This window comes from Mesoplodon bidens (genome assembly GCF_964165515.1).
Source record: "Mesoplodon bidens genome assembly, chromosome: 4".
Taxonomy (NCBI): Eukaryota; Metazoa; Chordata; class Mammalia; order Artiodactyla; family Ziphiidae; genus Mesoplodon; species Mesoplodon bidens.
The window spans coordinates 91102960-91130155 of NC_138160.1; the positions used below are offsets into that span (position 1 = coordinate 91102960).

Genomic DNA, 27196 nt, shown 5'->3' on the forward strand with positions numbered 1-27196 from the left:
AAAAATAATTTGAGTTGTCTAAAGCTTTCTCAGGCAAGATATTTACTTTCTTCAGTGTATTACTTGTTTGATTTCTGCTAATTTTGATGATTCTGGTTACTGCATTTTGTGTTCCTTTTTGAGATTAGAAAAAGCAGGGAAGGAAACTGGAAAATAAAGTGGATGGAGACTTCCTTCCTGTTCATTTCATTTTGTTCTAAACAGCCTTTTTAAAGAAAGGGGGTGGAGGTAGGGGAAGGAAAAGAATGAAATTATAGGCAGATATTCTCCTTCCTTCCCTTTTGTCCAAAGGCCTGTGGTCTTGAACTTTGCTGAAGTCAGCTAACTGTGAGCCCAATCTGGCCTGACACCTGTTTATGTAGGGCCACAAGCTAAGAATGATTCTTACATCTTAAAATGGTTAAATATGTCATGACATGGTTACACTCATTCCTCTGTGAATTGAATCATCTCTGGCTGCTTTTGTGTTACAAGGGCAGAGTTGAGAGGTTGCGACAGAAAGCGTAGCCCACAAAGCCTAAAATATTTACTGTTTGACCCTTTGCAGAAAAAGTTTGCCAACCCAGGCTTCCCTGGTGGCGCAGTGGTTGAGAGTCTGCCTGCCAATGCAGGGGACACGGGTTCGTGCCCCGGTCCAGGAAGGTCCCACATGCTGTGCAGCAGCTGGGCCCTTGAGCCATGGCCGCTGAGCCTGCGAGTCTGGAGCCTGTGCTCCGCAACGGGAGAGGCCACAACAGTGAGAGGCCCGCGTACCGCAAAAAAAAAAAAGTTTGCCAACCCTTGGTTTAAACTATATTTCTCTGTTATTAACATTGGAGGCAAATAGTGTGGTTACATCTGTTGAAGGAGCGGTGGGTTAATTAAAAACAAACAAAATCCTTGTAAAGTGGTTATTAGGTAAGCATTACTCAAACTTAGTTTGTGTTTTGAGAGTGTGGTTTAAAACTTGTGTTGTCTATGTGTTTCATAGATTTCCAAGGGTTCTTGGGGAACTTCTGTGCTAGAGCATGGGCATGCTTGACATGTTTAATTTGTTTCCCTTCCATCACCAGAAGATTTCTCACTCTGGGACCGATCTGGGACAGAGGGTTCTAGGGCATGAACTAAGCAAAATTGATCCATAGTCTTGAGATTGCAAACCATGACTTTATTGTGTCTTGGATTTGCTGTAATTCACAGATGGGCTGAATTCTGAGCCTAATCTGACTGCTTGGGTTGGTTAGTACTGTGGAAGGAGAGCCCAGGTCCTTCTGCAAAAGGTATCTTCTGCAAAAACTGTAGATCTAGTCCGGAACTTGGCAGTCATCTCTGGGACCCCGACGACTGCTCAGCTTGAAGGCAAAGAACGGACTACCAGGGTGTGTGCAGGGGCACTGTGCTACTCTGGTTATCCAAGAGTAATTAATACCTGCTAATTTTGATCCTTCTTCATGCTTCTTAATGATTATGTGTGACTTTCATCATTCCTATGGCACAGGCCACCATCCCATTTGTGTCCTCAAAGACTTTACTGTCACCATTAAAATGTAGTGCACTTCCTCTGAACAAAATGAGTGTAATGTGTCTCATTGAGTGCAAATTTTAAGTGTTTTTTTTTTCATTTTTAAATATATGCATGTGTGCATTTTTCACATGTAAATGGATTTCTGCACTGGCTTCCTTTGCAGGTAGTTGCCTTCAGAAGTCCAGCGAAATCAAATGCTTTTTGCAAAGGCAGAGCAGGTCCCAAATGGGACCTGATCCTACCAGTGACATTATTGTTCTGAATCAGGAGTCTGGAGAGCCGGGAAACTTGCCAATGTTTTTTTTCTTTTAAATATATGTTTCTTCCAGTTCTGATGGTGTTTAGTTTTGTAATGGGAAGCTCTTCCTCTTCAGGATGAAGCTGTACGTTGGGCCTGAAGGTGTACTTTGCAGCTTTACCCTCTTTTCCCTACTGCAGGTGTGGAGGAATCTGGAATTTATTGGTCCTGGCCTTTGTGGCAACATTTTTACCTGTGGAGCATTAGAGGATGGAAGCCTGACAGTCTGAATCATTCTCAGAATTATTTTCTACATAAAAGAAGTCCTGAATTTGTGTTTTTAGGATCAGTGAGGTAGTCATTCTCTTAGTAGTCATCAATACCCCAGAAAAGTCATAATAGGAAAGAGTCATGGAATTTTCGGAGGGCCCTTCCAAGGTTAGGTAATTTAGTCTTTGATTTTTCAGATAAGGACACAGACGTGTAAACTGGACCTCAGCAGTTTTGTTTTTGTTTTTTGGCTTAGGTCCCATAACTAGTCATAGCCTACCTGGGACATGCTTGCTGTCCTGTAATTCAGTGATCTTTCTGTTTTACTACAGCCAGCATATATTTGATGACTCACTATGCGTTAGGTACTATGGAAATTGTGATAGACATGCCAGATACATTATTTGCTTTTTGATAGAGCTTCTTCGTTATTTGAGGAGACACAACTGCCATTTCTGAAACAATTAGAGTCAGTTGAGTGTTATTTAGTTATTCTTTAGAAGAGTTAATTTAAAAAAGTTAGAACAGTGCCTGGCATGTAGCAAATGCTCAATAAATGCTAACTATTACCAATGAATGGAGGTTTATATGGTATCTATTATGTACAAGGCACTGTTGTAGGTTCTGGGTATAAAGGAACTAAGAATAAAACAAGAGTCCATGATCTTAATTTATATTCTTAATATAAGGGCAAAGGCCTTAAAGAGAATTCAGAACTAAGTTCGTGTAATGGCCTAGCTCCAACTGACCAAAGGACATGGGACAGAAGCTAGGCTTTTCTGATTGGGTAGGACTTTGAAAGGAGAAAGGACATTCCTAGTGTGAAGTACAATGCTTCCGAAGGCTCGGAGCCTGGCACAATGAGAAGAGGTAAGGAGGTTGGTTTGATTTATAATATTTGGAGCTTGTAAAGAGTAATTGGGAAAACACAGCAGGTAGTTTGGGATCAGATTGTGTATTTTCCTGAGAGCCAGTGTGAGGAGTTATGAGTTGGATGGTGGTGAACCATTCAAAGTTATTGAGTATGTCAGGAAGCTGCTTGAGAAAACAAATGTTGGAGAATTAATACCATAGAAAATTTTAGACCTGGAAGGGAGCTAAGAGAATATTAAATCTAAAGTATTCTGGTAGCAGGTGTGTAGGAAGACTCAGAAGCAGGAAGGCAGCTGAGAATCTGTTTGAGGTAATACAGACAGACATAAGGCAGTAAATCCCTGTACCAGTATTGAATTGACTGGAATCAAGAGGAAGAGGGAAAATGTGGAGACATTTTGTAAGAAGCAGCATTGGGCTTTCTAACAGATTTGATAAAGGATAAAGATGGGTGGCTTGAGTAAAAAAGGTTCTCCCACCTTTTTCCTTTGGGTCATTTGGAGACTGCTTGTACTGCTTGCAGAAGGGGATATTTGGAAGGATAAGCTAGTTTGGGAAGCCAAGTTCAGTTTCATTTATGATGAGGTGGATGTGAGTGGAAATAGCCAAGTGGGCTGGAGTGCCAGAGTGAGAGATCAGGGAAGGGAGATGCTAATCTGGTATCATCAGCACAGTCGAGAATGAATGAGCTCACTTGGGACCTTGTGAGAAGAGAGCAGAGAGCCAAGTAACATTTCTTATAACCAAAAGCTATGCTTCTTAGATTAAGATTACTGTGTAGCAGATGTTAATAAAATGCAGCAGCTTGTATTCAAATTGTCAGAGACCAGCTCATTGGTCAGCATACCTCAGAAAAGATAAGGCTGTCATAAGGAAGGATTACAAAGAAGCATTTCAGTAGGAAATGAAAAAAGGCCCATCTCACCTTTGGCCCAAATTATGGGACTAAATTATTTTTTCTAGGTTGTAAGAACAAAAAATAGATTACTCTGTGTGTGTGTACATGTGGGGTGTGTGTGTATGTTGGGGGGTGGGGGAGGGAGAGGGAGGAAGAGAGAGATTTATTAAAGACCAAAAGGCAGCACTCTAAGCAGGGGCCTCATAGCTCAAGGTTGTTCTGAAGACCAAACATTTCTGAGGATACCCCCAAACTGCCTGTTGTTTATAGCAAAGAAGAGCCTGTCCCATTTGAATGGTGGCTAGCCCATGTCCCTCACCCCGGAACTGAAGAAGAACTCTTTTTGTCCCCAGACCAATTAGTGAAAATTTGTAGGGCCAAATGACAACACTTAAGATGCAAGATATTGGGCTGGCCAAAAAGTTCATTTGGGTTTTCCCATAAGATGTTACGGAAAAACCAGGACGAACTTTTTGGCCACCCCCGATACTTCTTGTGACTTTCAGGGGAGATCTAACCAATAACTGTTTAAAAGAAAAAAAATTTGAAGAACCCAAGAAATTAATATCTTTAACTCACCTCTGATAGCTGATAGTATGATATTTAGAAGTGTCCTATTTTACATTCTTTTATTGTGCCTTACTATTGCTTTTGTTGTGTCTGTGGTATTTATCATGCTCCTCCTTGGCCTTGTAGATCAATTGGTTCAGACCAATTTTTTAAAAAATTTATTTTATTGAAGTATAGTTGATTTACAGTGTTGTGTTAATTTCTGCTGTACAGCAAAGTGATTCAGTTATACATATGTATACACATTCTTTTTCATTTTCTTTTCCATTATGGCTTATCACAGGACATTGAATATAGTTCCCTGTGCTATACAGTAGGACCTTGTTGTTTATCCATTCTGTATATAATAGTTTGCATCTGCTAATCCCAAACTCCCAACCCATTCCCCACTCCTCCCCTTCGGCAACCACAAGTCTGTTCTCTATCAGACCGATTTTTACAAAGTCACTAGGAAAGGATTTGTAAAACTTTAGAATATTTGATGCTTGTAAAGAAAAGCAAGGAAATTCAGAATTTATAATAATTCAGATGGGGCTTGCCTAAACACCTGTCTCTTGTCTGTGAGGAATAGAGGGGCTTATTCAGGAAATGAATAGTATAAACAAGACTGAAGGTAGGCTGATTATCTACTTAATACAATCCTGCCTTCAGAGATTCCGCAGATCTATTTCTGTATGAAAAACCATCTTAGACATGCCAATTGCATTTATTTTAATAGGCTAACACTGTTTAGGTTGATTTGTTTTTTCCATTTTTGACAGTTACTTTCTTTTTACATTAAAATTGTGTTCCTCAAAATTACTTGTGTAAAATTATAATATGTTGATAGAACTTTTATTAGCAGATCCTAAAGTATAATATATGCCATTCCTTCATGGAGAATGAGTTAGGTAGTATAAATGGATTGTGCATAATAACCCTTGTGTACAAAAACAGGCATATGTCAAAAAATATAAGATAGATTAACAACATAGACCAGAAGTCTTTGATCAGATGAATGCATGACAGTATGATCCTGGTTCCTTGGGAATTGTTGCAGTCTGAAAGTGTATCCCATGAACTTTTATGCATGTTCTTGGGTGGGATACGTTGTTGACATATTATCTCAGAGTACTATGTGTAAGGATAGAAATTCCATTAAAATATAAAATATGTTTTAGAAGAAAAATTGGTATGATTTTTTTAAAAGTTACAAAACTATAAAGAAAAGTAATGTCCCATGGAAGAGTTTGCAAAGTGCTGAATTAAAGAATTCTATTAGTCAACACCTAATTTGCTTAGTGCCACTAAATTGCAGTTATTAACTATATTTGAAAGTAATAAAACTGCACTGTATGAAAATATTTTATAACGTAAACATTTTGTGCTGCCTGCAAGGCCTTGTTCTCATAATCATTTTAAAAAAGATACCTGTTTTGCAGAATTTCACTTTATACAGTGGCTCGGTGCCTAAAATGTGGCCTCAACAGGAGGTGGTTCCTGTGCAGCTGCACTGGGCTGCTGTGGATGGGGATAATAGGGTTCCAATTCCCGTAAACATCTGGAAACCCATAGGGTGGAAGGAGAGCTGTGTCCTGGAGCCCACAGAAAGCTGCCAGCAACTGGAATCCTGACCGTACTTTGGAGGTGGTGAGAGGATGGGATTACAAAGATGGGGAGAACCACTGTGGCCTGTTGTTTTTCTGGGTCAGGGCTGGGATCCTCTGTGCTGATTCCAGCAGCTGCAGAGTGGTTACCCACATGCAGCCAGGAGGAGTCTTTTGGGTTCCCTGAAGGAAGCAAGGGATGGTGAACTTGGAGTCCCAGCTCTTCCCTTCACAGTCACTTGGCACTCTATTCATACACCTACATCCAAGTAGCCTTTATTACTGTCACACCTAGGCAGGTGTGAGATTTATGAATGATGATTTCCAGGGCAAAGAGTGCCTTGGCTCTTGTGTTTTGGCAGGGTATTATGTAATTAAGTATTCTTTGTGCTCCCACGGTGAGGGCATTTATTTCTTTGAATGGACAAGTAGGAGCACAAAGACAATACCTTGGAAGAGATTCAGGCATGATCAGCTCCAGGTCTGGGTAAATCACTGAAAGGTCATTTGTAACTGTGGTCTGTGGCTTGTTGATAGAGTAGTAGAGTTACATACATAACTGTGGCCACAGCCTTAGTTCACACTCTTTCTGGCCTCAGCACTGCACATCTTAAGGGGTGGAGTGATCACTTGGGTGACTTGTCATTTTATCAAACCAAAATGCTTTCCTGTCACGTGCCTGAGATCTGACTAAATAGCAGGATTTTTCTGTATAGTTGCATAGCAGCTGACTGACGTGGAACTAAGGCAATAACGGTGACACCCCTGCTGGAAATACAGACTCTCTTTTACCAAATCACTGTTCCTATATTTAGCTTTAATGCAGTGGTTCTTAACTGGATATGTGTGAGAATTGCCTGGTGAGCCTTTTACAATGATAAAAGGCAGATCTGTGCACTCTCTCTCTCGGTAATCCCATTCATTCCCACAGCCTTAAATTCATATTTATACTGACCACTCAAGTTTATATATTCTCCTGACTTTCAGACTTGCATGTCAGTGTGACACCACTGCTGAGCTATCTAATAGTTCCAGAATGGAACCTTTGCCCCTCACTCTGTACCTTCCCCAACATTCCTTGTTTTCTTAAAATGCCACCCACTGTCCTCCCAGTTCACCAGCAAAAACCGTCATCCTCCCAGTTGTCTCAGCAAAAATAAGGGACCATTTTTCTTGCTTTCCTGCCTCCCAGACCCCCACCCCGCCCAGTTCATCTGTCCTGTCAACTCCTTTCACATTCCTCCACCTCTGCTGCCTTGGCTCGGCCCTGGCTACCCCGATGTTTACCTGGCAAACTGCAGTAACCTCTTCCTCCACTGCTTCACTACAGCACCAGGATAGCTTTAAAACACTTTTTGTTCATTGATCCCAAAACTGTCCAGGATGAAGATATGGATGTTTCTTTCCCTGAAAAATATTTTTCATAACATCTTTTCCTGCCTCCTTTATTCAAAGATAGTATATAGTCTTGTTAGATCAAAATATGCCCCTGGGAAACAGCTTATAAAGTCACATGGTCTCACCTTCCTTGCTCCATTGTATGGGCTCTCAGTTCCTTAGGCTCCCAGCTCTCCACCTCTTCTGATGGGCATTTGGGCAGACTTCCACTAACAGGGACTTCAAGTGTAAGGATACTTGCTGAGCTTTATATAGGACAGCTCTCTGCCAGGTGTATTACTTTTTCAATAAATCACAACAAACTTAGTGGCTTAAAACAAGAAAAATGTATTATCTTACAGTTCTGCAGGTCAGAAGTTTGAAAAGGGTCTTATTTGACTAAAAGCAAGATGTTGGCAGGGCTGATTTCTTTATGGAGACTTTAAGGGAGAATCCATTTCCTCACCTTTTCCAGCCTCTAGAGCCTGCCTGCATTTGCTGCTCAAAGGTCCCCTTCTAGCCTGGCATCACTCTCACCTGCTCTTCTGTCTTCATATATCCTCTGACTGTGACTCTTCCATCACCTTGTTTTCCATTATAAGGCCCCATGTGATTATGTTGGGACTACCTGAATATTCTAGGACAGTCTCCCCATCTCAAAAATCTTAAGTTAATCACATCAGCAAAGTTCCTTTTGCCATGTAAAGTAACAGATTCACAGTTTTCAGGGATTAGGACATGGACATCATTGGGAGGCCATTATTCTGCCTGCCACACCAGGCACTATTTAAACTGATTTGTGTATGCAAACTAATTTAACACTCATAACCATCCTATGAGTTAGGTATTATTAGTGATCCCCATTTTACAGATGAGGAAACTGAGGCACAGAGAAATTATGTAACTTGCCCAAGGTTATACAGCCATTAATAGTGGAACCATAATTCAAATTTAACTAGGCTTTATTTTTTATTTTATTTTCCAGCTTTATTGAGAAATAATTGACGTATAACATTATATAAGTTTAAGGTGTACAAATAACGCCTTGATACATGTATATATTATGAAATGATGACTCTAATAATATTAGTTGACAAATCCATCACCTCATATAATTACCATTTCTTTTTTGTGGTGGGAACACATATTTATAATACAGTATCGTTAACTGTAATCATCGTGCTATACATTAGATCCCCAGAATGTATTCATCTTATAACTGGTAGTTTGTACCCTTTGATTAACGTCTCCCCGTTTTCCCCTCCTCCCAGCCCCGAGAAACTATTAATACCATTCTAGTCTCTGTTTCTATGATTTTTTAGATTCCACATGTAAATGATACCATATAGTATATGTATTTTTTTTTACTTATTTCACTTAGCATAATGTCCTCAAGGCCCATCTGTATTATCACAAATGGAGGATTTCCTTCTTTTTTTATGGCTAAGGTGTGTGTGTGTGTGTACCCATGTACCACGTTTTCTTTATTCATCTGTTGATGGACACTTAGATTGTTTTGGTATCTTGGCTGTTGTGAGTAATACTGCAGTGAACATTTCTTTGAGAGCCTGTTTTCATTTCCTTTTGATACATACCCAGAAGTGGCATTGCTGAATCATATAGTAGTTCTATTTTTAATTTGTTGAGGAACCTCCATACTGTTTTCCATAATGGCTGCACCGGTTTACATTCCCACTAACAGTGCACAAGGGTTTTATTTTCTCCATACCCTCACCAACACTTGTTACCTCTTGTCTTTTTGATGACAGCCATTTTATCCATTATGAGGTGATAGGTGATATCTCATTGTGGTTTTGATTTGCATTTTCCTGATGATTAGTGCTGTTGAGCACCTTTTCATGTACCTGTTGGCCATCAGTATATCAGCTTTGGAAAAATATCTATCCCTCTGCTCAATTTTTAATCAATTTTTTTAAACTATTGAGTTGTGTGCATTCTTTATATATTGGGTATTAACCCCTTATTAGATACATGTTTGCAAATATTTTCTCTTATTCCATAGGTTCCCTTTTTGTTTTGTTGATTATTTCTTTTGCTGTGCAGAGCTTTTTAGTTTGATGTGGTCCCACGTACTAATTTTTGCTTTTGTTGCTTGTGCTTTTGGGGTCACATCCAAAAAATTGTTGCCCAGACCAATGTCAAACATTTTCCTTATGTTTTCTTCTAGGGGTTTTATAGCTTCAGTTCTTATGTTTAAGTCTTGAATCCATTTCAGTGGTGTAAGATTGGGGTCTAATTCCATTCTTCTGCTTGTGGTTTTCCAGTATTCTCAACATCATTTATGGAATAGAATATCCATTCCTCATTGAGTATTTTTGTCTCCCTTGTCAAATATTAGTTGACCATATATGTGAGGATTTATTTCTGAGCTCCTGATTCTGTTTCATTGGCCTATGTGTCAGTTTTTATGCCAGTACCATACTGTTTTGATTACTATAGCTTTGTAGTACAGTTTAAAATCAGGAAGTGTGATGCCTCCAGCTTTACTCTTCTTTCTCAGTATTGCTTTGGCTTTTTGAGGTCTTTCATCATTTTATACAAATTACATGATTGCTTCTTCCATTTCTGAAAAAATGCCTTTGGAATTTTGATAGGGATTGCATTGAATTTTGATAGGGATGGCGTTGGGTAATATGAACACTTTAACAATATTTGTTCTTTTGACTCATGAACAAGGGATATCTTTCCATTTGTTTCTGCTCTAATATTTGTTAATTCCTTCCTCTGCTAACTTTGGGCTTAGTTCGTTCTTCTTTCTCTAGTTCCTCAATTTGTAAAGTTATGTTGTTTATTTGAGATCTTTCTTTTTTCTTAATGTAGGCATTTATCACTATAAACTTCCCTTTTAGAACTGCTTTTGCAGCATTTACTGGGTTTTGGTATGCTGTGTTTCCCTTTTCATTTGTGTAAAGGTATTTTTTGATTTCCCTTTTGGTTTCTTCTTTGACCCTTTAGTTATTCAGGAGTGTGTTATGTAATTTCCACATATTTGTGAATTTTCCAGCATTCCTCCTGTTAGTTCATTTCTAGTTAGATTCCATTCTGGTGGGAAAAGATACTTGATGTGCTTTCAGTCTTCTTAAATTTGCTAAACTTGCTTTGTGATCTATCGTATCGTCTGTTCTGGAGAATGTTCCATGTGTGCTTGAAAAGAATATGTATTCTGCTATTATTGGTTGAAATGTTCTATATATGTCCATTAGGTTCATTCGTTCCAAAGTGTGGCTCAAGTCCAATGTTTCCTTGTTGATTTTCTGTCTGGATGATCTGTCTATTGTCGAATGTGGGGTACTGAAGTCCCCTACTATTATTATATTGCCTATTTTTCCTTCAGGTCTGTTAATAATTGCTTAATATATTTAGGTGCTCCAATGTTGGGCACATATATGTTTAGGAGTGTTATGTCTTGTTGACTAATTGATTGCTTTATCAATATATAATGACCTTTTTGTTTTTACCATTTTTGTCTTAAAGTCTATTTTGTCTGATAAAATTATATTACTTCTGTTCAGTTTTGGTTTCCATTTGCACAGAATATCTTTTTTTTTTCCATTGCTAGTTTATTTATTTATTTTTTTGGCCAGGTCACATGGCTTGTGGGATCTTAGTTCCCTATCCAGGGATCAGACCTGGGCCCCAGCAGTGAAAGCACTATGTCCTAACCACTAGACCAGGGAACCAGGGAATTCCCCAGAATATCTTTTTCCACCCCTTCACTTTGAATCTGTGTGTGTACTTAAAGCTGAAGTGAGTGTTGTGTAGCCAGTATATAGTTAGGTCTTGCTTTTTGTCCATCCAGCCACTCTGTCTTTTGATTGCAGAATTTAATGCATTTACATTTAGACTAATTACTGATTGGTAAGAACTTACTAATATCATCTTGTTGTCTGGCTGTTTTGTAGTTCCCTTGTCTTTATTCCTGTCTTGCTGCCTTCCTTTGTGACTTGATTTTCTGTAGCAGTATGCTTTGATTCTCTTCTCTTTGTCTTTTGTGAACCTGCTGTAGCATTTTGCTTTGTGGTTACCATGAGGCTCACATAAAACACTTTATAGTTATAACAATCTATTTTACCATGATAACTTAACTTAGATCACACACAAAAACTTTACCCTTTTACTCCCCCCTTTGAAGTCATGATTTACCTCTTTTTATATTGTGTATCCATTAACAAATTACTGTAGCTAGTTATTTTAATGCTTTTTCCTTAACTTTTTTTTGAATTTTTGAATTTTATTTTATTTATATTTTTATACAGCAGGTTCTTATTAGTCATCAATTTTATACACATCAGTGTATACATGTCAATCCCAATCTCCCAATTCATCACACCACCACCCCCACGTGTCACTGCTTTCCCCCCTTGGTGTCCATACGTTTGTTCTCTACATCTGTGTCTCAATTTCTGCCCTGCAAACCGGTTCATCTGTACCATTTTTCTAGCTTCCACATATATGCGTTAATATGCGATATTTGTTTTTCTCTGACTTACTTCACTCTGAATGACAGTCTCTAGATTCTTCCACGTCTCTACAGATGAACCAATTTCATTCCTTTTTATGGCTGAGTAATATTCCATTGTATATATGTATATATATGTATAACTTTTTTATTAGAGTTAAATGGTTAGCACTCCACTGTACTATGTTACAGTATTAGAGTATTCTGAATTTGACTATATACTTATCTTTACCAGTGTGTTTTGTATTTTCTATGTTTTCATGTTACTAATTAGTGTGCGTTCATTTCAGCTGGAAGACTTTTTTCAGCATTTCTTGTAAGGCAGTTGTTGTGATGAGTTCCCTTAACTTTTGTTTGTCTGGGAGAATCTTTATCCCTTCTTCATTTCTGAATGACAGCTTTGCCAGGTAAAGTATCCTTGGTTGGCAGTTTTCTTCTTTCAGCACTTTGAATATATCATCCTGCTCTCTACTGCCCCATAAGATTTCTGCTTAGAAATCCACCAATAGCCTATTGGGGGTTCCCTTGAGCATTACAAGCTTTTTTCCTCTTCCAGCTTTTAAGATTTTTCTTTGTCTTTGATTTCTGTCAATTTTGTTAAACTGTGTCTTGGAGAGGATCACTTTAAATTAATTTTGTTTGGTGACCTATTAGCTTCATGAACCTGATATCCAAATCTCTTCTCAGTTTGGGAAAGTTCTCAGCCATTATTTCATTAAATAAGCTTTCTGCACTCTTCTCCTTCCCAAACTCCAATAATTTGCAAACTGGTTCTTTTGTTGGTATCCCACAGAACATGTAGGCTTTTAAAATTCTTTTTCATTCCTTTTTTTTTTTTCTCCTGATTGAATGATTTCAATTGATCTATCTTTGAGCTCACTTATTCTTTCCTCTGCTTGGTCAAGTCTGATGTTAGAGCTCTCTACTGATCATTGTATTCTTCAGCTTGAAAATTTCTTGTTTGGTTCTTATGTATGTTTTCCATCTCTTCACTGAACTTCTAATTTTGTTCTTATATTGTTTTTATGATATTGTTATGTTGCTTATCTGTTTTCTCTTGTAACTCTCTGAGCATCTTTTGAACAATTGTGAATTATTTGTTGGGCAAATCCAGCAAATGTATCTTCATTTGTTTGAGACTAATTACTAGAGGTTTACTGTATTCCTTTGGTGGAGTCATGCTTCCCTGGTTCTTTGTGATCCCTGTAGCCTAGTAAAGGTGTCTACTTTTGAAGAAGCAGTGACCTCCTCCAAACTATGGACTGATTGGTAAGGGAAGCCTTTCACCTGTGGGTGGGGGCATGCTGGAGCATGCTGTGACCCCAGGTCTAGTGGTGCAGAGCTTCAAGTGCAGGGGTGTGTGGCTGCATCAGTTTTGGGGGTCAGTGTGATGTCTCTTTGGCTCAGGCCACTGGATTTCACAACATTGATATGTGTGTTCTCTGGTGAGTGATGCAGGGTGTTTTCAGTGGCTGCAAGGGCTGTCTGAGTCCTCAGTGGCATCGCTAGGTTCAATGGCTAGGTTTCAGAGCAGACAGCAGTGATGGCCAGAGCTAGTGGTGTGCACACATTTGCCCATGGGATCCAGCTACAGGGGCCAGTGTAGTGGCAGGGCCGGTTGCAGACGTACATGTATTTGTGGCACTACAAGTCAGGCAGCAAAGCTGGAGCCAACTATGGGTACACTGGTAGTTTTAGAGCCCCTGGTGGTTGATGTGTGCTACTGTGACTGCTCGGTCTCACCATGAGCACGCCTCAGTGGAAGCTGGTGACGGGGCAGTCTGGGGGTGTGCAGGTGCACAGCTGGCAGGTCTAGCTGCTGGTGGGCACAGTGTTGCCTGCAGGTGACAGAAGACAAGACCACATCCTGACCCACAAGCAGCTGTGGGGGCCCTTGCGGTAGGCATGCTTTCCCATGGCTGCACAGTCTCTTCCTGGGTGTGTGCAGGTGATGGAGGCTGGTGATAGGCATCAGGTTGGCAGCAGCTTGCAAGTGCACAGCTGGAGGGGCTCCCATGGTAGTGGGGGTCTAGGCTGGAATCTTGCACTTGAGCAGCCACAGAGGCCTGGTTTGGCTGCTGATGTGGTTCCTGGGCTCCAGAGGGGATGAGTGTGGAGGAAGCAGGAAGGGACACAGGTGGCTGGAGTCAATGAGTGTAAACACATGTGGGGTGAAATCTGCAGGGGTTCTGTGACTACTGTGCTGGCCATTGGTTCCTTCTTCAGTGATGGCAGCTGCTGGGTTTCTCTGCAGAGCAGGTCACTGTGACCTCCTGCTGTGTGACTGCTATTGGTAGCCCCTGCTTTTCTTCCTTGTTCCTAGGTGTCTGTATGTGTCTCTTTGTGCAGTGCTCCAAAGGGCTGAGGAGGTTGATCACTTACCCACTTTTCTTTCCCAGCAAGGGGAACTCTTTCTAGCTGTGGAGTTCCCTCTTGGCAATGAACAGTGTTGGCTTGGGGGATGGCATGATGCAGGCAAAATGAAGCTGCTTTCCTTCTTTTTTTGTGTGGTATTCTCTGTTTATTGTTGTTGTTGTTCCACTGTGTTGCTGAAATTCTGTAAGTAGACTCCAGAGCTCTCCCAGAACTATTTTGTTTGTGGATAGCTGTCTAATTGTTGATCTTTGTGGGAAGATGGAGTCTGGGGTCTCCTATGCTGCTGTTTTGGTTATGCTACTCTCTTGACTTGGCTTTAGAGTCTGTTCTTAATCACAGTTGTTGTTCCCCTTCAAAGTAATTTTAGAAAGCCAAACTTTTATTATAGCAGTAGCAGCAGTAATATCTTCTTGAGTGCTTACTTGGTGGCAGGTTCTGTGCTAAGTTCATTTACAACCATTCCAAGCAATGGGTATTAGCCCTGCATTTAGCCGTAATGAAACTGAGGCTCCCCAAAGTTAAGCTGTTGTACTTCCTCAAGGTCACAGTGCTTGTAAGTGCCAGATCTAGGATTGGAACCCAAACAGTCTGACCCAGAGCCCATGTGCTTAACTATTTAGCTAAACTGCCTTTACCTTTATCTGGTAAAAGGAGTCATTAAAAGTAATCATTATTTCCTGTTATTTAAAAATAAAAATGTGGTAAGGTATAATATCCTAGAGCATGAGATGGAGGAGAGTTAATATATATTTAAACAGATTATCAAAGGGTGCAGGTCTGTGAATTCATGTCACCAAATGGTTCATTGTCTACTGCATTCTCTTAGGTATTTCACTAAAATGCATGATGTCAGAGCCATAGGTCCCAAACTTGGCTAATCACCAGAGTCACCTGTGGAACATTAACATTGCAGTTTCTGGGGCCCTACCTGAGATTCCAGGATGAATCCCAGGGATCTGTAATTTTGGGCAGCCTTTCTAGTGAGTCTAATGGTCACTGTTAGAGCCTTGTTCACCCAACCACGTTCACTTCATGAAGGATACTTCAGTGACAGAATCCAAGTGCAGAAAAATCTTGATGTGATGGAGTGACACGCTGAATCTAACAAAATTAAATTTAAAGGGGGGAAAAAGCATAAATGAAAGGGGGTATAGATCTAGAGTTTCAGGTACACACACACACACACATATTGGGGTGAAGTTTTGTTTCTTTGGGTGAAGTTTTGTTTCTTTTGCATTTAGCCATTGGTGGTTATATAATATACATGAATAATATTTCCTCTAGAGTTCTCTTAATTATAAATTTGATTTGGTTGAATGAAGATTTCATATCACTACCATGGTAAGAAGGATTCTAGAATTGTCTCAGCGTTCTTTATCCAAACTCCCTCCACCCTGCCCCCCACACGTCAGTTGAAAATCATAGCCCATTGAGCCATGGTTGTGAAGGTTGTGAAATCTGAAAACATTTGATTGGACTGTACAGAATCCATAATCTTTGCCCTAGAAAAGGAGCCCCATATTTTACTCTACTCACAAGATCGTGATTGTCACTATGTGACCGAATATGGGTCATTTTTTATTTCATTTCCCAATGAGTCCATGAAGATCACCCTATTGTTTAGGACTCCTGATTCTTTTCTTACCTACTTTTTGGGTTACAGTGAAGAGTTTTTCTAGATTTTCTTTCTTTAAAAATTATTATTTTCATTTTTATTTGTATTATTTTTGGTATAGGTATATGTGCCAAAAAATGACATTTACTACTTCCTTGTCTTAGGAAAAAATATTACACACTGTTTTTCTGTCTTTTTTTTTTTTTAAGTAAATATTTGCATTTCTATTGTGTGCCAGGTGTTGTGCTAGGCATCAGGGTACAATGATGAGTAAGACAATTGTGGTGCTTGTTCTAAATATAGTGATTCATTTAGTGATGAAGACAGGGAAATAGTACATGAATAAAATAGGTAAAAATGCTGTGGAAGAAAAAAAATAAGCTGACATAGAGTGTAACATGAGGAGGCCTGTTTTCGAGAGGATGGCTGGAGAAGACTATGCAGAGGGGACATTTGGAGCAGAAGGGAGTTGGAGCATTCTGTAAAGAGAACATGTACCAAGGTGTTGATGAAGTGGGGAGGAGCAGGTTTAGAACTGAGATAAGATCAGGGTGAAGCTAAGTTGGAGGAGAGAGAGAAAGAGAGCAGCGTGGGGAGATAGATATGCAGGTCCTTATTGAGTCTAGTGTGAGGTGCTTTAATTTTTTTTTAAGTGTGATAAGAAACTAGCACTGGGTTGTAATAAAGGTATTACAACTGAGTAGGGCATGGTTGAAGGATGTGGATATAGGAAATCAGTTAAGTGGCTGCTATACTAGGCTAGGAGAGATTGTTGGTGGCTTGGACCAGTGTGGTAGCAGTTGAGAGGGAGAGAAGTAGATGGATTCAGTAAATATTTGGGGGATAGGATGAATGAACTTGCAGGTGGGTTGGAAGTGTGAGTAGGGTGAGGAGGATTTCAGGAGTGGCCAACGAGGTAGATATTAAAGCTACTTAGTAAAGACTGGAGGCCTATAAGATGGCTTTTTGGGGAAAGTAATCTTTCAGACTTAAGTTTGAAACCGAAGTGGAGAAGTCAGGTAATCATTTGGATATATGGGTCTATTTTTCAGAGAAGAGGTTTCATTTGGAGATATAAATATGGGAGACATCAGTACAGAAAATGAAATTTAAACCAAGAAGTGGATGAGATCATTTAAGACAGTATAGGGAAGGCAGATTTCTCAGGAGCTAACCTTGAGGGCCTCCATTGTTTAGATACTGGGGAGAGAAAGAGATTGATAAACAGTTGGCAGGAGGAAAACCAAGAGCATGCTGTGCTGCGAGCAAGTGAAGAAAATATTTCAGGGAGGAGGGAGTGGTCCACTGGGCCAAATGCTCCTTGAGATGATGAGTAAGGACAGTGTTGGCTAATGAGGCTTGATAACATGGTAGCCTTTGGGGGCTTTTCAGGGGCAGTTTTGGTGGAGTGGTAGGCAGGTGCTGATTGGAATGGCCAGATGTGGGAATGGGAGTTTGTAAGGAAGGGGGATGTATAGACTGTTGATAACCTCTGTTTGTCTGTGAAGGGGGTGGGGCCCTCAAAGGGAATGGTGGGACTAAGGGAAGCACCAGAGTTTATTTTTTTAGATAGGATATAGTATTAAGTTGAACCATAAGAAATTGGTGACATTGGACTATTTTTGGCTTATGAGAATGGCAATTTCATATAATTTGACCTAATATAATATGTTATACTATTGAGGATGAGTTGCTTTTAGAAGGTGAGTTTGATGAAGCAGTGTTGAGGGAGTTTAACCAAAAGAATACAGCCTTTGAGCAATTAGGAGAGATGGGATTGGAGCTCACCAGTGGAGTGTTGGTCTTTGAAGCGGCGCGGGGAGGCACATATTTTTTCAGTTGTAACAGGAAGGAAGAATGATATGCATATTCAGCCATGCTTGAGTGATTACAGTGATGCCAATTTCAACAGCTAGTGTCTTATATGGGGCAAATAATTATATAAGTTTTTGGATTTAGTAGTTAGGTGTATATAGATCGATTTTGTTCATAGGGCAGTATGGGTACTGATCTTGGTTTGCTTGTAGTAAGCTCTAAATTTTCTCTCTCAAAAGTCTTTGCTATCAGTGATTTCTTTTTTTTTTTTTCTCAGTTTTTCTTTTTCACCAGAAGCAGAGTAAGTCAAATATCATGACCTCCTTCCCCACTCCTTGGCAGTACAACACTGTGGCCTCCCTGTAGAACTGATTAGCAAATCAAAGAATAAAGTGGTTTTCTCACAAGTGATTTTCTTGCCCTACAGAAAATTGTCTTTTTCAATATTACCATCAGCATTCTTTGACTTGTTAGCATAACTGAAACATTATCTATGATTTCTGTTACTTTAATGCAGACAACAAGTGTATCTTTTTAAGGTCATATCATGCTTCTCTGTCGTGTGTACAGAATTTGCTTATGGAAGTATGTATATTTCAGGAATTTTAGCTGTTTGTAGCGAGACTTTATTCCACTGCATAATATAGTTTAAAAAATTATTTTCATTAGACCATTATGCTCACATATCTTTAAGCCACAATTTTCTCCATGGACTTATTAATTCAGTGCAGAATTCCAGGTACTGATCATTAATTGTATCTTTAAAGCTACAGTGAGATTGAAAATCGTCTTTAGTGCCTGCAGGATCTTTTTTCATGGAACATCCATCTCCTGTAATGTTTATTTTGTATAATACTCTCATCCATGGGTTTTGGGACTGGGGCCATAGTGAGAATATGCGCAAAAGGAGGCTATTTTTTCTCAGTGTGTTCTTTTAAGCTATAGGTGGCTTTGCTATGTGCGTGGCTCCAAAATTATCTTTTCCTGAAAGTACAGAAAGATCTGGAGAAACATGGGCACCCATGAATTAATTTATACATTATAAGTGTCTGATAAAGCACGTAGCGTCTTTAAAAGCTCTGCGATGGTGGTATTTTAGACTAAGCTAAGGTTTTATTTTATGGAGGTGTGTAGCTTTACTGCAGGCAAGACAAGGCAACATGTTCTAATTCTGCTTGGATTCAGAGGAACTTGATTTACTGTTGTTACCTGCTGTGGTAGAAATTGCAAGCATCACATGAAGTAGGCGTGTATCTTCAGTATTGGAAATATTCAGGGAAACTCATCAGTAGTGATTTCAAAAAGCCTCAGTCTGGGGTGTTGTGATAATGAGTGAAGAAAAGTTTTTCGCTTATTTCAGACAGCCTGTGATAGCATGTCCGTTTAGGAAATTAAATACAGATTAGTCAGCTGTGTACCTAACTCTCAAATATTTTTAGCTTCTTTGGGTGAACTTTGGGTTAGGCCAAGGGGTCCCCTTTGGTCTTTCCACGAGAGCCAATCAACCAATATGGATGTGTGCCTATAAAGAAAGATTTGTAGTGTAATATTGCTCAATTGCTGACCGGCAACCTCCATGGTTCAACTAGCTTCTTTGGACCCTGAACTAGTGTGTCAGTGATCCATCAAGTTTCCTTTGCTTTGCCATTTCTAGTCAAGGACTGATCCATATTCTCTCTCTTGCTTTTCACGGTGGGGGGGGAAGTGAGGCTTGTCTTGCAGGATGAGTTCTTTGCTAAGACCTTGCACTTTCTGCTTCTCTATACATTGATGAACAGGCTTGAGTTCTCCCTTGTAGGACATGGCACCCCACCCTAGAGGTGACAGTTGCCTTAAAGGACTACAGTTCTGACCTGTAGGGGGCTCTTTCTATCATATGTGTCTAAGTAGAGAGGCCTGTGAGAGCATCTTTCAGGTCTGAGGAGGTCCATGGCCATCTTGTGCTCTTTGTTTCTTCAACGTCTAGGCTTTGGGTATTCATCTCCAGTGTTGTCTCTCCCGCTCACCCTCAAGGTACCTTCCTGCTGGTTTGCTTCTCATCTTGGCTATAGTAAGTCCCCTACATACGAACCTTCAAGCTGCAACTTTCAAACATGCGAACATATTATAAACTTACTACAGTACAGTGCTATCAATATATAGCCGATTGTGTTAGTTGGGTACCTAGGCTAACTTTGTTGGACTTAACGAATAAATTGGACTTACAGACGCACTCTTGGAATGGAACTCATTCGTATGTAGGGGACTTACTGTACTTTTTTTCTTATTCCAAAATATCTCCCTTAGTCCCTTCAGACTTGTCACCTCTCTCACAGTTTGCTGAAGTGGTCTTCTCTTGGTAGATAGCACTCTGTTGATTTCTCCCCACCCCTTGCTGAACTGGCCAATACTTGGAACTTGAATCTTTCTTATTCTTGGCCTCCCCATTACAAAATCCACAACCACTCATAACGGACTAAAGAAGAGTATAAATACCCTTAACCAGTTTTTTCCATCTTTGATTGTGGCCTTCCTTATGTATTTTTTATCAAAAGAGGATCAATCATGTCATACATACTACGTTTTTCATATATACTATTTTAAAACTGGGTTTTCTTCACTGTATCTCCTGAAAGTAACTTCCCAATATTTCTTTTTTTAAAAAATTTGTATTTCTAACTTTTTAGCGACTGAAAACTGTTTCATGATATTAGATGTATCACTTGACCAGGCCTTCACTTTGGGACATGTAGGTGTTTTTTCTTCTTCTTTTCCTTCCCCCTTTCTGTCTTCCTGTTATTTACTGGTGGGAGAATTTTTGTTTCTGCACGTACAGATTTGTTTATTTTCTATGCATATATTTTATTAAACCTTAATGTGGACATTTTTAGGGTCATAGCGCAGGCTATTGCTGTTGCTGTGGCACAAATGCAATGTCACCTTGTGTATTCAGACAGGGACCTATATCTAATGCACATCTGTCTTTCCAGCATGTAGCCTTATGCCTGTACAGTGGGTGTTCACTAAAGAATTATTGTTGAGTTGAAGAAATGTGAGGGCCATGTGATAAACATATAAGTACTATGTATTTGGGACCCAAGATATAGGAGTGAACAAGACAAAGATTGTCATTGCTCTCATAAGTTGAAGGGTTATTCTATAGAGCATGGCTTATGTTTAGAGGTGGCAAGCCTCTACATGTGAGGATCAATTAAAGAAACCGAAAGATACACAATAGTATAGTAGAAGCAATCTAAATGACTTACAGTGCAGTTGCTTGGGGAAGGTTCATGCCAATCTTTTTCATAATATAGCTAATTAAGAGTTGACTAGTTGATTTTTCTATTGATGATAGTTCTTCTTTAGGATTGTTCACTAGTGTTACTGATTGAAATGGAATGATCTTTTTTAGGTTCATACATTTTTGCTCTTATAAGTAACTGGAATCAATTATAGTTAAATTTAAAATTTCATATCTGAGTATAATATGGTGTTGTACTTAGTGATTTTAGAGACCTGAAGATCTTTTAGGGCCGGGTTTGGGGTAATAGGAAATATAGCCCCCAATATTTTTGGTCTTTCTGTTGCACATTTTAAAATATGACTAAACAAAGATTGCAGCCATGGAGAAGATTTTTTGCTGTAAATTGGTGTTTTAACATCCAGCTGTTATGCGTTCATGTGTTATGTGATCCAACTTATAAAAGTGGATAGTGAAGGGAGAGTAGCTGCCCTCTTGGGTGAGGCACATAGTTTAAAAAAAATGTCGTGTGTCTCAGTAGAGCTATATTAGAGTTTCATATAGTTGCCTTTTTCTTTTTTATTGTAGGGCCAGCTCTCAATGTTGCAAGAAAAAATAGACCATTTGGAACGTTTGCTAGCTGAGAATAATGAGATCATCTCAAATATTAGAGACTCGGTCATCAATTTGAGTGAGTCTGTGGAGGATGGTTCGAAAAGCTCAAAAGGCAATTTCAGCCAAGGTGCTGGCTCACCTCTTCTGCCATCGAAACAGTTGCCTCTCACAGTTGACCCTGCAGACTGTCTGTTTGCTTCACAAAGTGGAAGTCAGAGTTCAGATGTGCAGGTAATGTATGCATTCGTTAATAATCACTGGACTTTGATTTGTTTCTGTTTTTTTAGATTTGATCTGGTATCTGTTCTTAGTTGCTGAATTCTCTGGATTATCGTTTCTATTTTTGTAAAATCATTTGATTAGTCAAATGATCATTAATGTTCTTTTTAGTGATAAATTTCTGTAATTCTGTGTTTCTCCTAATTTTTCTTATTTTGTACTTCCTGACTATGGCCTTTTCTCTATGCTTCTTAGGTCTTATTTTCTGTAATAGTTGAAGACCTTCAGAGGTTTAAATCTGGCCAAAGAGATTTTTTTTACCTTCCTTTGGAGAGTACCAGAAAAGCCCTACTCTTAGTATATATCTGTTCTACATTATAGGTTTCACACAGTGTAAGATTACATTCTTTTTACTGAATATGCCTTTGTGAGAGGGAAGGGAAATGTTCTAGAGCTGTGCTGTCCAGGATGGAGGCTGCAGTCCACCTGTGGTTAATGAGCACTTCAAGTGTGGCTAATTTGAGTTAAGATGTGCACTAATATCCACACAAAATGTTGAAGAGTTAGTGTGAAAAAAAGAATGTAAAATATCTTGCTCATTCATTACATGTTGGGATGGTAAAATTTCGAATATATCAGGTTAAAAAATATATCATCAAAATTAATTTTAGCTATTTCATTTTACTAGAAAATTTTAAATTATGTATTTGGCTTGCATAATATTTCCCTCGGGTAGCACTGTTCTAGAGGGTAGGGGAGTTGAAAACTAAGGTAAGAAAGGACTTCTGCCTTTCTTAAACTTTGTGTGTGTCACTCATGTTTGCTCTGTTCTACAGATTGGCAAAGAGCTATTTTACCGTTGTACCTTAGACTGGAAACTGGAACTTGGTGACAGGACCCTGGGGTGTGAATATTTTAAAGTTGGACAAAAGGAGTTGGCTCTGGCCTTGCTTCAGAGTAGAAGTTTTCATTAACTCTTGGGGACAGAGAACATGATATGATCTCGAGGCCATGGCTCACAGGCCAGGCCGGAAGCTGGGGACAGTGGAGCTGCCCGGGCTGCGTGCCTACAACCTCATCAGCCTAGTGTGTGGCCAGGTTCAGATAGGATCACGATCCTGTGCTTTGAAGGGGTATCTATTTCTGTGAGGCTTGGCTTTGTTTAGGTTTTAATTAAGTACCTTTTAAAGGGAAATGATAAAATCTTTTTTGGGGTGGAGGGGAAGGGTCTAAATCTGAGCTGGACAGAAAGGAGCTGCAGAGCAGCCATGGAAATCAGGCAGAGCAAGGCAGCAGGGTACTGAGAAGGCTGCAGGGCCCACGAAAGACCTGGAAGGAATAGCAGAGAGTGCTCTCACATCCTCTTATCCAGTTGGTTCCCAAAGATTTGTTCTCATCCTTGGGAGTATTTTATTTTAGTTATAAACTTCCAAGTGAAAGATATATTATTGTCTTAAAATACATTGTAGGGCCTCCCTGGTGGCGCAGTGGTTGAGAGTCCGCCTGCGGATGCAGGGGATACGGGTTCGTGCCCCGGTCTGGGAGGATCCCATATGCGGCGGAGCGGCTGGGCCCGTGGGCCATGGCCGCTGGGCCTGCGCGTCCGGAGCCTGTGCTCCGCAACGGGAGAGGCCACAACAGTTAGAGGCCCGCATACCGCAAAAAGAAAAAAAAAAAAAAAAAAAAAAAATACATTGTATTCACTTGTATATGACTTGCTTATCTTAAAAAAATTTGTAACCCATTTATGTATTTATTAGGATGTAATTTTTTAGTTTGAATTTTACCAAAGGAGGTTTGTGTTCTTTGTTACACTTACTATTATAGAGAGTATGAAAAATAAGTTTTTAGGTTTGTTTGGCTTTGTTTTTCTGTAATATTTTTTCCTTTGTGTCTAAATAGATTATTAGCTAGAAGGAACACTACATTGGAAACTTAGAAAATATTTGAACACTAAAAGCTAAATCTCAATGTAAAAAATGCTTCCATTTTTAAACCTAGTTGACCCTGTATAGTTTTATTTTTAGAATAAAAAAGGTAAACATACATAGGCAAAATTAAAGAATAGCTACAGATCCATTTCCATTCAGATTCAGATACATAGGCGGTTGATTATAATATAAAGACGAAGTACAAAATTATTTTCAGTACCGTGTTTGAAAATGCTAAAATACTTGATCATGATGAAATTTTTTTTTGTTTGCTCTTCAGTTCCCATCATTTTCTATTAAATTGTATTGGAAGTAAAGCAAGGGAAGAAGAATTGAATGAAGATATTTTATATTAGAAGCAGAAGAGGAAGGGGATTATTTATCAGGTTAATTATATAATACAAATAGCATTTTAACCCTTTGAATGGTGATTAAACATTTTCTGCCTTAAACTCTTTAGTTAATGTCTACAGAAATAGTTTTATCTTTTAAAATATATATACAGAGTATAGCAAGGAGTAGTTTTGAGCAAATATTTACAAAATTAAGTTTAAATTAATAATGGTTATACATGATTAAATTTAACATTTTTTTTTGTCTCATATTTTTAGATGTTAGATGTTTACAGTCTAATTCCTTTTGACAATCCGGATGGTGGAGTTTGGAAGCAAGGATTTGACATTACTTATAAAGCTGATGAATGGGATACTAAGCCCCTTCAAGTCTTTGTGGTGCCTCATTCCCATAATGACCCAGGTAAAATTTGTACTTCAAAAATCTAGAGGTTAATAAGCCCTTGTAGGCCCAGAGTATTTTAATGAGAATCTGATATAACCCACTTCTCAAATATTTGAGACGTTATTCTCTGACTTTTCACAATAACATATTTATTTTATATGTAGTTGTGTTCTCATTTTATCAATTTATGAGCCATTCAAGGATAATACTTGTATAGTATGAAATAGGAATAAACACAAGAAGGTCTTAGCTTTGGGAGATGAAAAGTTACATGTATTTAAGGCACTGATAGTTCATTTTAGTTACTTCTTACATATTGTGTGGGAGAATTATTTCATGTCCATAAACTCTATGTTAGAAAATGCAGAGTGCTCATGGAAAAGTTTGTATCTTTAAAATGTAGAAACAGTATAAAGTGGTTAAGAGCCTTGATGTTAAGCAGACATGAGAGTGAGTCCCAATACCAACAGTGTTAAACAACTTTAGGCCAGCTTCTTAACATGACAGTAAGTTTTTCCCCAGGTGGAATCAGGCTAAAGTACTTACTTCATAGGGTTAAATGTTAAAGGTATGTTACACAGCCCTAGAGTAACTGCTATCATTATCATTAATGTTATTAATCTTTCATATGACAACTTTTGTTATTTACTGGGGCCAGAGATTTTCCCCCCAAGGTAAAGGGAAGTTGCTAAAATGATGATGGGAAATATGATTCGATGTTTATCTCTGTTGAGTGTGAGGACACAGGCACTGAGTAAATGCCCAGTGAATTAAGTTGCAGGATTTTTTTTTGGAATATACTTCCAAAGACCTCTTTTGAAAGACTTACTTTTGCTTCTATTTGTTATTTTTCTCAATTTTATTATTACTATCAGGGGCACCATATTCATTTACTACTTTGAAGGTTTTTTTCTTTATTCCCAATTTTCAATTTTGTCATATTTATATTCTTTTCAACTAGTTTATTGTTATGTATTTCTTTCTGTTTCTAAGACAATAGAACTTGTTACTTTATGTCCGGACAAATGATTTGGTGAAGCTTTGTGTGTGTGTGTGTGTGTGTGTGTGTGTGTTCACATGCACCCTGCTTTTGGGTGTGAGAGATAGTCTGGGAGATAGAGCTTGGATGCTGAAATGTTTGAATTTCCAGTATACTTCAATATTTAGTATGCACAGAGGTATAATATATGTGAAATCAATATTGTTCTGGAAATTTGTGATGAGCAGTTACTACACATCAGCTTCTGACTTGGGTTTCCTTGTCTTTGGTCCTAATGTCTTTATCTTTTCCTAAAAACCCCTGTTAGTCTTATTAACTTTTTCTCTTATATGTTTTATATCATCTTCCTCCTTAATCTTAGCCTTTCCCTTCAAATAAAAACTCAGGGTTGCCTGGGCATTGAATAAAGGCTACAGAGATTTGGAGCCAGGCAGAATGAAGCAGACCTTCTGGTGTCCTTGGGCTTATTTATCTATAAAATGTAGAAAATTGTGTATCTATAAAACAGAGGTCATATAGTGGACAAGAATTAGTTATAAAGTAAGTACAAAAGGTGATGAAAATCACATCTAATAAAAATTCCTTTTGCTATTTATCCACTTGAGCACCAGATTAAATAGTACATTTGCATTTAGGGGACACATGAAAAAACACAGTCTTTGTTTATATCTGGACTCACTGAGTGAGGTGAGGTGAGTTGCTCACACTTTACATGTGGGATCTGAGACTTGCCTGTAGGACTGTAGATTTTTTTTCCTGTAAATCTCATTTACTCTGAAATAGTCCCTCATTGAGTGAGATAGTGGCAGAGCCACTTTTATTATTTAAATTGTTCTCTCCTCCTCTTTTCTCTGCCAATCATGTATCGTTTAATTCTTGTCACTTAATTGGGTATGTGATGTGATTCCATTGTATACTATTCCTTGTAGGCTTATAAATACACTTAGCAGTGTGTTTTACAAAGAACTTCTAATGCAAACCCAACTCTCCTCCCTTTTTGATTTTTTACAGACCTTTATTATCCTTTCCTCTTTTCTGCCATCCTCAATTTCCATCAATCTCGTTTCTTGTTATTCAATAACGTGGGCTCTTAACTGAAATAATAAAATTTGTAGTTTACCAGGCAATGTGCCAAAGGTTTTATAAACATCTAATGTTCACAATAACTTTTGAAGGTTAGTGCCACTGTTCATGATGAAGGTGTTACCAACTTGTCAAGGTTACACAGGCAGTAAGTGGCACCAGAATACTTCCCTGTTAGTTTACCTGGATCTCCCACCCAGATAAACTTGAGTGTCAGAAAACTTGTGTCTCTTGTTACACTCTGTCCTCATTGCCTAGCCCAGCACTTGGCATGTAGTAATCGCTAAACATATGTAAGGCCTTCACTGACCTGCCTCCGTGCCCTTTTCACACTGTGTACACACCCACACCCCCACACACACACGCATTCATGCTTGCCTATAGGCACAAATATTAACTTCTGCTTGGTCTCCTTCCTGGAGTGTAAGCTCAATGAGCGCTCAAACTTTGTCTTATTAACCACTGGGGTGCTAATGCCTAGAACAGTAATCAGCACACAGTACAGACTCATTCAGTTAAATGAGTTAATGAACAAAGGAATGCGACTCTGCAGACTCAGATGAAACAGTTGACTTATTCTTTGGCCTATACGTTTAACTTCCCTCCTTCACTTCTTCCTGCTGTCTCCTTATTTCCATTCCTTTAAAAAATAGCTTATTTAAAATGTACTTTTAAATACCAGTAACAGACGATATTAAGCTCTTAAAGGGCAGGGACTGCCTCTGCCCTTTAGACTTTGTTTGCATTAAGCTTCCTTCCTGTTGCAGTTAGTATGTTGTTTTGTGAGA

The 27196-nt window shown here is 38.9% G+C and overlaps 1 protein-coding gene across 1 annotated transcript in view; it reads left to right on the top strand.

The window, feature by feature from the left end:
• The window catches only part of MAN2A1 (mannosidase alpha class 2A member 1), a 160248-nt gene that overhangs the window by 8895 nt on the left and 124157 nt on the right, over positions 1-27196 (top strand). The window contains exons 2-3 of the mRNA XM_081230853.1: positions 21411-21668; positions 24199-24343. Coding sequence (XP_081086979.1) covers positions 21411-21668; positions 24199-24343 — 403 coding nt within the window. The remainder of the gene's footprint in view (positions 1-21410; positions 21669-24198; positions 24344-27196) is intronic.